This window comes from Neomonachus schauinslandi, chromosome 15, assembly GCF_002201575.2.
Source record: "Neomonachus schauinslandi chromosome 15, ASM220157v2, whole genome shotgun sequence".
Taxonomy (NCBI): Eukaryota; Metazoa; Chordata; class Mammalia; order Carnivora; family Phocidae; genus Neomonachus; species Neomonachus schauinslandi.
This window is the reverse complement of record NC_058417.1, coordinates 34,981,487-34,995,582: the sequence shown is the minus strand read 5'-3', so window position 1 is coordinate 34,995,582 and position 14,096 is coordinate 34,981,487. Positions and strand designations below refer to the sequence as shown.

The 14,096-nt window shown below is 63.3% G+C and overlaps 1 protein-coding gene across 2 annotated transcripts in view; it reads right to left on the bottom strand.

Annotated features, from left to right (window-relative positions):
* PPP1R9B (protein phosphatase 1 regulatory subunit 9B) overlaps window positions 1–12,599 on the bottom strand; it is a 16,486-nt gene extending 3,887 nt beyond the window's left edge. The window contains exons 1-8 of one of the 2 annotated variants that reach the window (XM_044921903.1): window positions 11,910–12,599; window positions 10,739–11,711; window positions 6,718–6,850; window positions 5,377–5,497; window positions 3,452–3,556; window positions 2,267–2,402; window positions 1,526–1,678; window positions 1,379–1,432 (exon numbers count right to left, since the gene is read on the bottom strand). In XM_044921903.1, the coding sequence (XP_044777838.1) occupies window positions 1,379–1,432; window positions 1,526–1,678; window positions 2,267–2,402; window positions 3,452–3,556; window positions 5,377–5,497; window positions 6,718–6,850; window positions 10,739–11,711; window positions 11,910–12,115 (1,881 nt within the window). In that variant the 5' untranslated portion in view covers window positions 12,116–12,599. Of the gene's footprint in view, window positions 1–1,378; window positions 1,433–1,525; window positions 1,679–2,266; window positions 2,403–3,451; window positions 3,557–5,376; window positions 5,498–6,717; window positions 6,851–10,738 lie in introns of both variants that reach the window. The other variant, XM_044921902.1, reaches the window with a different exon arrangement.
* Window positions 12,600–14,096: the final 1,497 nt, after the last annotated feature.

Here is a 14,096-nt window from a genome sequence, read left to right as displayed (position 1 = left end):
TCCTGCTCTGCATCCACCCGGGAGCATGGCCTGTCATCTCGACCTCAGAAATGAGCTCCAACCCGCCCTTCCTCTCCTACCCTCTGCCTGCACTCCGGGCAACCCGGGCCACCATCCCCACCCCCCCCAGGACACCACGAGCACGGCTGCTTTGCCAGCCTCCGAGTCCTGCCCACCCGCATGTCCTTCCACCGCGTAGGCAGTGACCTTTTCCCCCTTCTAGTCCCCCTGTGGCCACGGGACCAAGGCCAGAGTCCTTCGTGGGGAGTCGGGACCCTGCCAGCCGCAGCCGCCACCCCCACCCCTGCAGGCCCGCTCAGCCTCCCACCCCGTGCCCACAGGAATGGACCCACAATCAGCGGGCCTCCTCCAGGCTCAACCCTCTCGCCCCCGGGGGGCGCCCTTCCTCGGCCTCAGTCACTAAACCCTGCCTGCTCCCCAAGGCTCAGCTGTGACCTCCCCTCTCTCCATGTGAGGTGGGTGTCCCGTGGCCGCGCTGCCCCCACGAGCCGCCTCTCCCCGCCACGCCGGAAGCCCCGTGGCAGTTGGGACACCGAACGTCCAGGCCCAGCAGGGGCCCGGTGCAGACCGGCAAGGTGAAGTCTGCGTGTCGGCCGCCTGCGAGCGCGCTGGCACCCAACGGGCCTCGAGGGGGTGTCGGTGCAGAGTACGTGTGCGTCTGTGTATGTCGCAAGTGTCACCATCGGGGAGCACGAGAATGCACATGTCCTGTGACACTTCCGGGGAGAGGGCTGTGCCTGTGTGTCTCCCGGCAGACGAACGTAGCGGGAGGCTACATATCCGGCTGCTGCCCTGGGTATCGTGTCACGTGAAGCCCGGCCCACTGTCTCCATGTCACCACGGAGCAGGTGACTCCAGACAGCCCGGTGAGGAGGCCCGGGTCCAGGCTGGCATGTGTCAGTGCGTGTATCCCTAGGTAGCTTACAGTGATTGCTGAGCCTGTTTGTAGAGGACAGGTGGGGGACAGGAGCAATGTGACGACACCTAGAGTGACCTGGTGTCACTCGGTCTAGTAGCTCATAGCTCGACTTTTTGTTCAGCACCTTTTACGAGCCAGGTGCTGTGCTAAGGATTTTATATGCCTTGTCTCATTTAATCCTCACGACGGAACGTACAGTGTGGGCACTATTATCATCCCATTCTACAGGGGAGGGGACTGAGGCACAGGGCAGCAAGTGGACGGGGGCACACAGGAGTCCCGAGCTCAAGCTTTTAACACTACGCTCCCCTGCCTCAGAGCAGCAGCTTGTTCTGATTCTGCCTGCGGGTGACAAGTGTCAGTGTCTGCAGGTGAGAAGTGGGGGGGGGGGTCATCCCCCCAGCCCTCATGCCCCCCCTCCCCGTGCCACATTCTTACCTTCCTTTTCAGCTGCTGGATCTCTGCCTCAGTCACAGCATGCTTGATCTGGAGCTGTGGGGGCAGAGAGGCGGGTGCTCAGCTCTGGCTGGAGTCGGTCATGGCCTGCCTCTGCCCTCCGCCACCCGAGGGACCCCCTCTTCCCACCTCCTTGAACTTGTGCACCAGCTTCTCAGGCTCCATGTCCACAGGGGACAAGGCATCCTCGTTTTCCGCCAGCTCGAACACCTCGATGGCCATCTCGCCACCCGGGAACGTGGGGCTCAGCTCCTCATCCTCGTCGGTGGCATATTCTCCTGTCTGCGAAGGGAGCAGGGAGGCTGTGCACCCTGCCCACCTCAGCCCCCCTGAGCCCCGAAGAGCAGGGCTTAGACTGGCAACAGCCTGTCAGTGTCAGACCGGGAGCTACCCAGGGCTGTGGGTCACGCCTCAGGGGGCTGGGGCCACCCCGGTGGCATGGTCTAGGTCTTCCCCCAACAGCCTGGTAGTTCCCCCATGAGACTGGGACCCCTGAAGAAACCGCCTGTGCTTTTCCCCTCGCACTGCGGGTCCCCTGAGGTCTGGAGCCACCTCCTTCCTCAGATTAGGTCCCCTGAGGGTAGAGGCCATGCCTTCCTCTCAGAGCAGGGACTCGGAGGGAACTGCATTTTCCTTGCAGGAGCAGGAAGGCTCTCTGAAGACAGAGTGTGACTCCTCCATCAGACTAAGGGTTCTTTGAAGGAAGGGTCTGCATCTCCTCCCTCAGTCTGGGGACGCCCCCAGGATAGGGAAAGGTGCCCTGGCCTCCTTCACGAGGCCTGGGAAAGGCGCCGAGGCAGAGGATGGGTGTGATGCTCCATCCAGCCACCAGGGGGCGATGCTGCTGCCGGCCAGGCCGGGAGTCCCTACCTCCTCGTCATCCTCCCCGTACTGGGCGTATCTCTGCTCCATCATCTCTCGCTGCCATCGCTCCTGTTCTAGGGTCTGCTGAATTAGCTGGGCCACCTCGCTCTGCTCGCCTGGCCGCTCCCGGCCAATCATAAACCTGCAGGGGCACAAGCGTCATCCCCCTGCCTCTGTCTTCACCTGGGTGATACCATTATCCTCCCGGCTGGTGCTCCCCTCTCCACACTCAGACCCTCCCAAGGGAGGTGAAATGAGAGGGCTGAGTCCAGAGGCTGTGGAGTGTTAATAATGAATGGGGGGAGCTGGGGGCCCTTCTTGGGTTTCCTTCCCTGGACAGCCAGAAGGCCCACTAACCCTCGCAGCCAGTTTTGGGGAGGGGTGATGTCAGCCAAACCCCCTGCTGGGCTGCAGGGGACAGGAGCTCAGGGGCTGCCAGGGCAGAGGGCTCTTCCTCCGCCACAGGCGAGAAAACGAGGCAGGGGAATGGTGAAGCTGACCCGTCCCAGCAGCCTGCTTCCCCACCGCCCTGCCGTGGGGCTGTGGAGGGGTGTCTCCGGTGAGCTCCAAGCCCCCAGGCTTCAGGAAGGGGCGGGATGATGGTGAGTGGAGATTAGGATGGAGAGGAAATAGTGGAACTTCCAGGCACTAGCCCCTCCTCTCCGTGGCCACCCACATCCTGTTTCTCTCCACCACCCTTTCCTGGGGGCAGTGCCCCTTTTAGAGAGGGCAGGGAGTGGTCCCTGAATGTTATGCCAGAGAGGGACAGAAGGAGCCTCTAACCCAATTCCCTCTATTGACAGGCCCGGGGAGGGGAGTCCTCCCGGGATTACACAGCTGGTGAGGAGGGAAGGATGAAGTGCCTGGTGGGGGGACCCCAATTTGGATGGCATTCTCCATGCACGTCTTGGCTCTTCAGTGACTGAGTCACGGACAGGCAGGGGAAGGAGGCCAGGTTGGAGGCACAGCAGGCCATGGGCCTTAGAGCCCGAGCGCCGGTGGCCGGCAGCGCGTGGGGCAGGCCTATGGGTACAGCCATTCCTTCCGACAGGGAGGCCATGGAGGCTCCTCTATAAGGTGGGCCACCCAGAACCTTATCCGGGTGTGGGCAGGCGGGCAGAGAGGCGGGATGAGGGCCAGGCCTCCCGTCTATTCCCACTCCCCACCCAGCTGGGCCCTGCCGGCCCTTACCGCACGCGACCCTTGGTGTTCCGGAGCACAGAGGCCGCAAAGCTCTGGGTGACTCCAACCAGACTCGTGCCATCCACCTCCACCAGGAGATCATTCACTTGGATCCTGGGAGAGGCCACACTGGTTAGGGGACCGTCACAGGGGAACTGGAGCGGAGGTGGCGGTGGTCTCCCTCCATCAGAACCTGAGGCTCAGTCCCCACTGGGTCCTGGTACTTTGTCTACTTGCATAAAATGTATGGGGCCAGAGGGTCAGGGATCAGCCGGACCCACCACTGGGCAGTGAGACCTGGGCAAGCAAATCCGACACAGACAGGCTGGACCAAGCACACTTCGTGTGATAATCACACCCTCGTCCCCTCCTCCAACACACCCGACGGAGTAGTGTGACACCCACAGAGTTCGTGGCCACCACGCACACCCAAAGCACAGGTGACACGCAGTCCTCTTATGGATCTGAAGATTTTCTCCCAAATGCCTGAGACCCCCATGGCATACTCTTGTGCTCGCCGCACCCCGAGACGGGCGCAGCCCCCACCATGTTCTGGGTGTGGCAGCAGAAGCCCTGGTTCCCCACCCCAGAAGGACAGAGATGGGGGTGGGCCAGCCTGGCCCGCCGAGGGGGATGGCAGGCCCCCTGGCCACCTCCTTCCTCCACTGCCACCCCCCTGCGTGCTCCAGGCCTTCTGTCAGGGCTCCTCTGAGGAAGTGGAGGAAATGGCCTATTGTGAGCGGCTCACCCCCTGGTGCATGTGGGCACTCTCTCCCACGTGCACACACTCCCCACGCTGCCAACAGCCAACAGGGGACCACAGGAACGGCTCTGGAAGTCCAAACGGGGGGGGGGGGGGGCGTAAGTGAAAGAGCTCGGGTTGTCACCGGCCTTTTGTCCACTCCCCACGCCACCTGGGCCACAGCAGGCAGAAGCTCTAGCAACATGACCCCAAAGCCACCCAGCCCCTACAGGGACACCCACTCATCTCTGTCATATGGAGGGGGTCTGGGTTTGGAGGTGCCACCACAAGCCTCCCCTGATATCAACTGCCAACTTCCAATAACGCTGGGAATGCCCCAAAGCCCCTCCCACGTCCCCCCTGTGATACATACACAGTGGAGTGGCCCACGGAGGGGTCGCTGGGTGCCCAGGGCTCCAGGAGGCCCTCCTGAACCTTCTGGCCCCTCCAGCCTCAGAGGCCAAACACAGGTACACACGCTCACACGTGCGCTCACACAAGGAGCAGTCTCCTCCCAGGCACACCACACGCCCGCATCCCCCTTGTTCTCTAGGCTCCGGCCATACCTGCGGGCTTTCAGTCCCCTTCCTGGAACCTTTTGCACATTCTACTCCCTCAGCCTAACTAAGTCCGGCTCATCCTCAGGCCTTAGCTCTGACATCACTTCTCCAGGAAGCCTTCCCTGCTATCCAGAGAGAGCAAGTCCTGCTTTTTATGCCTTCATGCCACCCTGTGCTTTTCCCACATTTGCTGCGTGTCCACTTGGATGTCTGTCTGCCTCACCACACCACATGCTTCCCGAGGGCAAGGGAAGCCGTCACTGACTCCCCAGGGCCTGACTCCAGCCCTGCCACAGAGCCAGCGATATTTGCTCAGTGGAAAAAAAAAAAAAAAAGCTCAGATGTATCCACCAGGAACACAGACTCCATGGCTGTGCTCTCCCTTCCACAGCCCACACACGCCCAAAACCAGGACATACAATGCCTCCGTGCAGCCCCCTCCCCACCCCGCAAAGAACGTAAGCGCCATTTGGGCAGGGTTCCCAGTGGGTTTGTTCACTGCTGTACCCCCTGGACCAGCACCTGGCACAGTAAGGCTCCACGAACACCTGAACCCCACACAGACAGGGGCCCATCCTGGCTCGGTGGCCTGGCCTGCAGCTGACAGCTGATGGGGGAGGGGGAGGGGGTACCTGCCGTCCCGGTGGGCCGCACCACCCTCGGTCACTGTCTTCACGAAGATGCCCAGCTTCTCCAGGCCCATGTCCGCCCCGGCCCCCATGCCGATGATGCTGATGCCCAGGCCCTCGGAGTCTGTGGAGCAGAAAATCAGGACAGGCTGGTGTTGGGAGGTGGGGGTGAGGTGAGGCGTCCCAGCCACGGCTTGCAGGGGACAGAGTGAGAGACACCCCCCCACCCCAACCTCACCCCAGGGCACGGCCCGACCTCAGGCAGCAGTCCCCATGCTTAGGGGAGGTCCACAACTGGGGCAGAGACACTGTTCTGTCTACCCCCTCTTTGCCAAGCCAACTGGGAAGCTCCTGGGTCACCCCCTGCCCTTTGCCCCTCACAAGAACCGATGAGCAGCAGGGCATGCTGAGGGGGGCCCGGGCGTCTTGGGGGGGGCCAGAGTCTACTGTACACACAGATAAGGGATCCAGAGGGATGGAAAGGCGTGGCGGGGGGGGGTCTTCTTTTCTACACAGACTCATCCATACTTAGAGTCTCCATGACCCAAGACCTCCTGCTCTTCTCTCCACAGCTGTCCCCTCCTGTCTCATGGGTCTCTGACATCCCAACTCTTATCTTCCCCCACAAACAGGCTCTTCCCGTCTGCTACTCCCTCATGGGGCCTGGGAGTCGCCTGGACTCCTCCCTCCCCCTCACCGTCTCAGCCAGAACCAAATAACCACCAGATCCTGCAGATTCTACCCCCCAAGGATCTCTCAAGTACATGCACTTCCCACATGGCCATCATCTTGTCCACACTGTGGTCTCTCTCCATCCACTTATGACCCTTCTCCCCCCAGCACAGCCTCACGTGGTCCTTCTAGAATACCTTTCCCACGCCGTGCCATGGTTTCCTGTCCATCTTAGAGAACAGTGTCCTCCACATGGTCTTAGGCCCTGCATACCCTTCTTGCCCTCGTGATCAAATGTAGCCAAGCCTCTCCTCTCTTTCCCACATGCTCCCCTGAATTCCCATCTTCAGAGCTCAACGCCAGCATAACTTCCTTGGGGACCCCACTGACCTGAGTCCACGTGCTGTCCTAGCGGCCCCTCCCGTTCCCTGCCCCGCACCTATTGCAGCGTGTAAGTGAGCTGGGACGGCTCCTTCAGCACGTGGCGCTGGGGACCTGGCACCCGAAGGAGCACAGGGTACGGCAGGCCCGGGGGAGGGGGGGCGGGGGCTGCTGCAGTCCGCTTGGCTGGGGGCACTGACAGGGGACCAGGGCAGAGCTGGCGCCAGAGAGGCGACCACCACCGCCGCCCCCGCCGCCCCTGCAGCCTGGCCCCGGCCCCCGGCCTCTCACCCTTCTCCAGCTCCACAGGGAACAGCTCTAGCCTCTCCACACGCTTCTCCAGCTCATACTCAGCCGAGGCAGCCATGGGGTCCACGTCCTCATTGCGCCGGTCGTAGTCCTCGTTGGAGTAGGTACTGAACACCTGCGGAGGGGCCACTCGTCAGAGGCAGGGGCAGGGCTGGTGCCCGGCGCCTGCTGGCGTTCCTCTCCTGCTCCGGGCCTCCCCCAGCCCCAGTGTGACCCCAGCTCGGGCGGCAGGCCCTTCTGCTGCTCGAGCCCGCAGGGCCCCGGAGAAAGGGACGCAGTTGCCCCATCCACACCATTATTCTCCCCCACAGCCCCAACTGGCGTGCACGTGGCTGCTGTAGAAAGAAAGGAAGGGCAATCCTCGAGAAACCAGCCGACTCAGGAAGCCAGACCTCCAGGTCAGAGACAGACCAACAACAGACTGGGGCAGAAAGAAACACAGGGAGCCAGAGAGCCAGACAGACGGCGGGAGAGTGGAAAGAACAGGCTGAGCAGGAGTAGAGGGGCAGAGGAGGAGGGGAGTAGGAATGGAGAAGATCCTGGAGGATGCCAGATGGGGAGAAAGGGGGGAGCAGGTGTGAGACGCAGGGACAGGGGAGGGAGGAGGAGAGAGAGAGGAACAGAAGAAGACGGGGGCACCCAGGACCCAGCTGACCTGAACCTGAAGTTGAAGCCAGGGTGGGGGAGGGAAGCAGAAAAGATCACCTCCATCTTCCCATGGAGAAAGGGCAGCCCTCCACTTGAGGTGTCCCTCAGGTGGCAGGAGGTGGATGGGGGAGAATGCCAGGCCCACGTGGCCTTGCCTGCATGACCAGGCCTCAGTTTCCCTCCTGAGAAGCGGCTCTGAGGTGTGCCCCTTATCCCCAGTGCACTAGAAGGCCCAGGCCAGAGGCCCAGGACCCTGGTGAAAGCAAGGAGCTCAGGGAGGTGGCAGCCTCTCTGACTTTGTCCCCAGTGAACCCAGTCTGCATGGGGGCCCTAAGGCCAGCCCTACCTTGTTCTACCCCTCTGCTGTCCCCTTCCTGTGTCTCTCAGTGAGAAGGGGAATTCCAAACCTCCTCCAGAGAACAGAGAGGCTAGGGCAGGGGCTCTGTGGGAGTGCCTAATTCTGGGTCCAGGCGGGGGTACCCCCAGTGGGAGGTTAATGAGCACCATTTGGGGTACCATGATGCGTTCATGCTTCATGGCCTGCAGCGACAGGTTGGCACCACTTGGAGCCAAGCGGGGGTGAGAAAGGGTGGGAGCAGCTCTATCAGACAGTTGGGCCTGAGGCCTGAGCAGCTGGAATGGAGCTCCGTGTCCCCCGAGGCCCCTGCCAGGGCCCCCTCTCCTCCAGGAGCAGGCCCATGGGCACCCTGGCAGGCAGCAGACTTGTGTCCCAGCCTTTGTCTGGGCTCACTCAGTGTCATCCTCCACTCCCCCCCACCAGAGCCTCGCTCCCACGGTGGGGTTTCACAGGATTAGAAGTGCAGCTGGGAGGGGCCTATGTGGTCACTTCACTCACTGCCCTCGATTTCACTACATCAGAGAAACCAAGCTCGGGCCCTTAGAGCTCGTCGTCAGTCGGGCAGTGGTCGGACTGCCCTCCTGACATCTGGCCATTGGCCTCCGAGCCCCTGGAGGGATGCGCCATCCAGTTTGCACACAGCATAAGATGCCAGGTCTGCTGCCAAGGTCACCTGGGTCAGCCAGTGGCAGGGCAGGATGAGACTGCACCCAGCTGGGCCCTGGTGGGTGGGTCACCTGTGACTCTGTCCCCCCCTTGCACTCATGCCCTGGGCTTGGCAAATTGGCTTTGGCCCACTTTTGCATCTGAGTCCTCTGCCCCTCACCTTCTGCTCCAAGGGACAGGGTCCCTTCATCCCTCAGTCTTTGTGGTGCCCTCCCCGATGCGTGTGTGCGAGGCAGTGAACACACTGTGACCTCCAAAACACCCTCCCAGCCTGCCCCGGGCTTTGCCCTCCCCTCTCTTCTCAGCTGATCAAATCCTGCCCCCTGCAGGAAACCCAGGCCTCGGGCTCAGAGGCCCCAGACCGCCCCTCACATTGCCCACCATGACGTGCCCAGCCGATCAGCGGCTTGGGCCCTGTCCCCTGCCCCAAGTGACAACATGGAATTGGGCTCTCTGTCCTCAGCAGAAGCCTCCACAAAGGCAACAACTGGGTCATCCGCAGGGCACCAGACCCGGGAATCAGTGTCAATGCAGGGTGGGGGCAGGGAGGGGGAAAAACTGGAACCCACTGTCCAGGGTGGGGAGGAGGAAATCCCCAGCGAGGTCAAAAGTCAGACACGCCAAGGCGGCACCACGGACCACTGGCTCCCGCACTCGTGTGAGCAAGAGTCACCAGGGACCAGGGAGCACTGCTCCAAATCATGCGCTATTTTTTACCCAAAAATCAGGGTAAGGTGTCAAATATAGACAGTCAGAGGCCCAGGACTGAAAGACCAACAAACTCCATCTCTGGATCAGGCCGCTCAGAGAACTGGTGATTTGGAGGAGGGGTGCGGGGGGCCCTGACTCCTCAGGTCCCAAGAAACTCCCTATCCTCCATTCAGTCCAGGATCCCGTAGCCCTCAGGACAGGGAGGGAGGAGGAAGGACTTATAAGGTCGCAGCCCCAGAAGGGGGAGGGCTGGCCTGGCGGAGTAGCATCTTTCAGGCCTTGGCTGGGGTGGGGGCGGGGGAGAGGGGCAGCCGCTGATACTCCAGGAGGGCCGGGAGGAATCGTGGGCGGCCTCAGTGTCCAGGAGCAGTTATGGAAACTTTGAGCAGACAGACGAGGGCTTGGCTGGGGAGAGGTAAAGGCAGGGTCCAGGCCTAGGAGAGTCTGGGGCCTGGACCCCCTCCTGCAGCGGACCCGGTGCTGGGCACAGCTGAGCCTGGGGCACTGAGAAAGGGCCATCTAGGCTGGATGCGCCAGCCAAGATTGGAGGGTGGCAGGAAGCAGGGGTGACCTAGGGCTCCTAATTCTTCCCGGGAATGTCCCCACCACCCACATTGGCACTGTTCTGAGGATCTCAGGGCGCTGGCACAAGCCACGGACCAATCGCCAAGAGTGGTGGTGGGGATGGGGGAAGAGACCCCCAAGGGGGCAGCTCCCATCCGTCTTTCAGGGCACCCAGAGAATGTGGCAAGAGCGCTTGGAGCTTGCCAAGGCCATGGGAGTGTGCCCTACTGAGCAGCCAAGAGCAAAGGCATGTGGTAGCTGCCGGGCATCCTGGGGGCTTTCCCGGCCCCACCCCTCTGTTCTGTGCCCTGCCCAAGGCCCAGCCCCCTCATGGGCCAGGCCAGGTGCCTGCTGCCTGCGGAACCCAACACCTCCACCTCCCCAGCTGGCCCGGCACAGACCCCAGGGAACAGGGCCCCAGCACCAGGCCTCTCCCCCACCGCCAGTCACATGGCCCCAGCTCAGCTCACCCTCAAAGACCTGCTTCCCTCTTTCACTTCTGCAAACTTGGGGTGGGGGCTACAGACAGGATGGAGGAGGGTTACGGTCCCCTACACCTTCGTTTTAGGAAGTTCTTGGCTCCTCCCTCCTCTATAGGGGGAACGCAGGGGGTGTTTCTAAGCTCCTCCACTGTCCCCCCCCCCCACGGAGTGGAGTAAGGACCAATGTGGGGAGGGTCTCCTGAGGACACACACACAGACACACACCTTCCCCCCACCCAAGCCCCAGCCTCAAGCAGCCTCTGGAGGAAGAGAGCCTGGGAGAGAGGAAGGGGAAGCAGGTGTCCGGGATGCGGGTGCGGCGGAGCCAGGGCGAGGCAGCAGGCAGAGGAACCTGAGGGCAGGTCGGGGCAGGCCGCCCTCGTCTGGGGCCTGAAAATCGTCCCCCTCTGACAAACAGCTGGAACTCCCCCACGCCCCCCTCAGGGTGGTAACTTCTGGGAAGGGGGCTGGGTGGCAGGGGCTGACTCAGCCTGCCAAACCCGGCTGGCAAGGCGGGGGCGACGGCGTGCACGTGGCAGGGGCGGCACGGGGGCGGGGAGGGGGGCTCACTTACTTGGATGGGCGCCGTGCTGAAATGGATCTTCCGGCTCGGGGCCGGGTCCTCTTCCTCCGAGAGCCCCGGAATCTCCACGCACCCCGACTCGGGCTCGTAGGGGGGCTCCCCATCCTCCTCGTCTTCTTCGTCGTCCTCCTCCAGGGCACTTCCCCCAGAGTCCTCCCCCAGCCCACTGTAGGCGCTCACGTCCACCAAGTCTGCCTCCGAAAAGTCCTCCTTCTTGGACTCATCCGCCTCCTCCGGGGCCACGTCCGGGGCCCGGCCGTTGCCTACCCCTCTTTCAGGCGCCGCCACGGTCGCCGTGGCCTCCTCGGGGGCCGCCTGGGCCTTCTGCTCCTCCGGCGCGGGGCTGGCAGTGGTTGCCAAGGTGCTGCCATTCTCCAGGGCCGCGTGGACCGTCACCTCCGCCTGAATCACCTCCCCGGGCGCCGCCTCGGCCTCAGACTCCCCGCTCTCCTCCACCTCCACCGGCTTGATCTTGCGCACCTCCCGGGGCTTGGGGGGCGGCCGGGCAGGGGCCACTCGGTGCTGCGGAGGCTGCTGCCCTCCGGGGCCGCGTTCCTTCTCGGCCGGCGCATCCCCCGACGGGGCGGGCGGCGGCGGCGGCGGCGGCTGGAACACCCGGGACCGCTTACTGACCAGCTTCGAGTTGACCTGGGGAGCCCCGGCGGCCGCGGCCCTGGGGAGCCCCGGCCCACGGTGGAGGCCGGTCCTCGAGTCGGCCTTCTCGAAGACGGCGCTGAGCTGGCTGACCGTCGGCGACACGGCGTCGGCGTCCAGCTTGTCCAGCGCCTCGGTGCTGCCGTTGAAGCGCACCACGACGTCCAGCTTCCGGTCCTGCAGGCCGGCGCGCTCCTGCCTCAGCAGCCGCCGCGCCGCGGCCTCCTTGTCGCCGCCCGCGGCCGCCGGGACGCTCCGTTCGAACAGCTTCCGCGTCTCCTGCAGCCGGGACGGCGGGTGCGGCGGCGGCGCGGGCTGCGCCGAGGGCGCGGGCTTGGAGTCGAAGCGGCTCACGCGCTCCGACACGCTGGTGCCCAGCTTGAGCAGGGCGCTGTGGTCCACGTTCTCGTTCAGGCTGCTGGCCCGCGGCAGCGACAGGCGCACGCCGCGCTCGGGCGCCCGCGGGGCCTCGGTGGGGCCCGCGCCGCCGCCCGCCTCGCCCGGCGGCCCCGCCGTCGTGCCCATCTGCAGGAACATACTTTTGATGCGGTGGACGTTGGAGCCATATTTCTTGTGGTGGGCCGCCTTGGGCGCCTCGTCGGGCCCGGGCGCGTCGGGCGGCTTCAGCGCCTGGATGCCCGCCTCGTAGGCGCTGCGGTGCGGGGAGGCGCTCCGGAGGGGACCCCCGGGCCCCCGCGGCTCCGTCTTCATCATGGTGGGGGGAGACGGGGGCGCATCCCCTCGCTTCCCGCTCCCCCCCTCCAACAGGCGGCTGGCCAAGTCGGGACCACCGCCCCCTCCCCCCGAGAAAAGAAACCCCGGAAGGCCTTTTTTAGGCTCCCCCCAAACCAAGCTGCCAAAAACAGTTAACCCCGCTTAAAAAAAGGGGGGGGGGGAATCTCCGAGCGCCCTGTGTGGGTCGCCTCCCCCAATCCAGCTGCCACAGACAGCCAGCCCCTCTTTCAGAGCCCGAGCGGCCTGCTACGGTCGCCCCCACCCAAATTAGAAAAGCGGCGGCGGCCGGGGCCGGTGGGACCGCGCGCCCTGCCCGCGAAGCAGCGGCGGAGGCGCCGGCTCACATCGTCCGAGGCGGTGTCAGCAGGGCTGGCAGCCCGGGCGTCCCCCACCCCGGCCGGGGGCCTCGGCTCTCGGGGGGCCCGGCACCCCGGCGCCCATGACTGCTCCGCCGGCCCGGGCCGCTCCACCGCCGCGCCACCCTCCCTCCCTCCCTCCCCCCCGCGCCCCGAGCCTCGGTCTTTCTCTGGCTCTGCCCGAGCGGCGGCTGCCCGAGACCGAGCGGCTGCCCTTCTCGCCGCCGCCGCTGGGGGACTGGCACCTCTGGGTCCTAAAGGGATCGGATTTCCGGGGCCGGAGTCTGTGAGCCCTCCCCTTCCCCTCCTCCCGAATGTATCCCCTCCCCTGCCCGTCCCTCTCGACTGCCTGACGCTGACCCCTCCGGTCCTGGCCTGTCGTCTTCAGCCCTTCCATCCCAACCTCTGACTGCGGCTTATCACAACCCACAAAAGCACAGCCCCACCAAATACTGGGGGAGGCAATCCAGCCCCAGTGGTCTCATTGTGGGCCCCTCTCCTCCCCAAATGGGAAGGGAGATTAGTGGGGCGGGGCAAAGGATCGTTGCCTTCAAGGCCCTTGGAGTTCCCTATTGTGGTTCAAGACCATCAGCCTCAAAATCTCTGGGCACTTTAAAATTTTTTAAATTCAGATTTCTGGGCCCTCCTCCAAACTTTGGGAAGCAGAATCTCAGAGGCCGGCCCAGGAATCTGCATTTTAACAATTTCTCATGGAGAACCTTTTGCAATCTTCTAAGGTGTGAAAGTTTAGCCCAGGGTTTCTGGCCTTGTGGTGGAGGAGGAAGGAGAACAGAGAAAGGAAATGATCCTCATCCCCCAGGCGGCAGCCCAAAGCTGGCCTTTGCCCCTTGGCAGTTTGAAAGGGGGGTGTCCTGTCGCCAGCCTGCCCTGCACCCAGGGAGGGGGTGGAATCCCTGTCTTCAAGCCCCTACCTGGGCACTCTTGACTCTTAAACAGGAAGAAGGAGTTTGGGAGGAGGAATTCTGGAGGCCTGGGGCCAAAGTTTCACCAGTGAGAGCTCTAGCTTGGGTCTCTGATCGAAAGGTTCCTGGCCACTGTTGTGCAAGTGTGTGTTAGGGAGGCAGGGGGAAAGATGGTAGTGACCTACACATCCCCTGTCCTGGCAACCCAGAAAGCTGTTGTGATGCTCTCCCCAACCCCCATATAATACACAGCAGGGAACCTGGGGCTGCCCCTACCCGTCCCCAGCTGCCAGGGCTGGGAGTTAAGGTCCACCCCCTCGACCGTGACAGGTCCAGATGCGCTGCTTCACTCCACAGATCCCAGGAAATGATGAACAGTGTGGAACCTAGGACCCAGAGAACAACTCAGGCACAAAGCCTCCCCCCACTCCCAGCTGCTTCCTGCATCTCGGCCTTCCTGCGGTCTCTGCCTCCTCCCCCGCCCTCTTCTCTTCCATCCTCTTCCTCTTCATCCCAATCTCCCACTCTCTCCCCAGCTTGCCTAGAATTGCTGTTGTAGGGAATCCTCCCACTACTCCACTGTAGGGGTGTCTGTGGGTTTTGCGGGATATAAGCCGGTTAGCACGTGCAAAAGAGTGTGGGGGATGGGGTGTGGGAAGCTGCCTGGGAATCCTGAATATT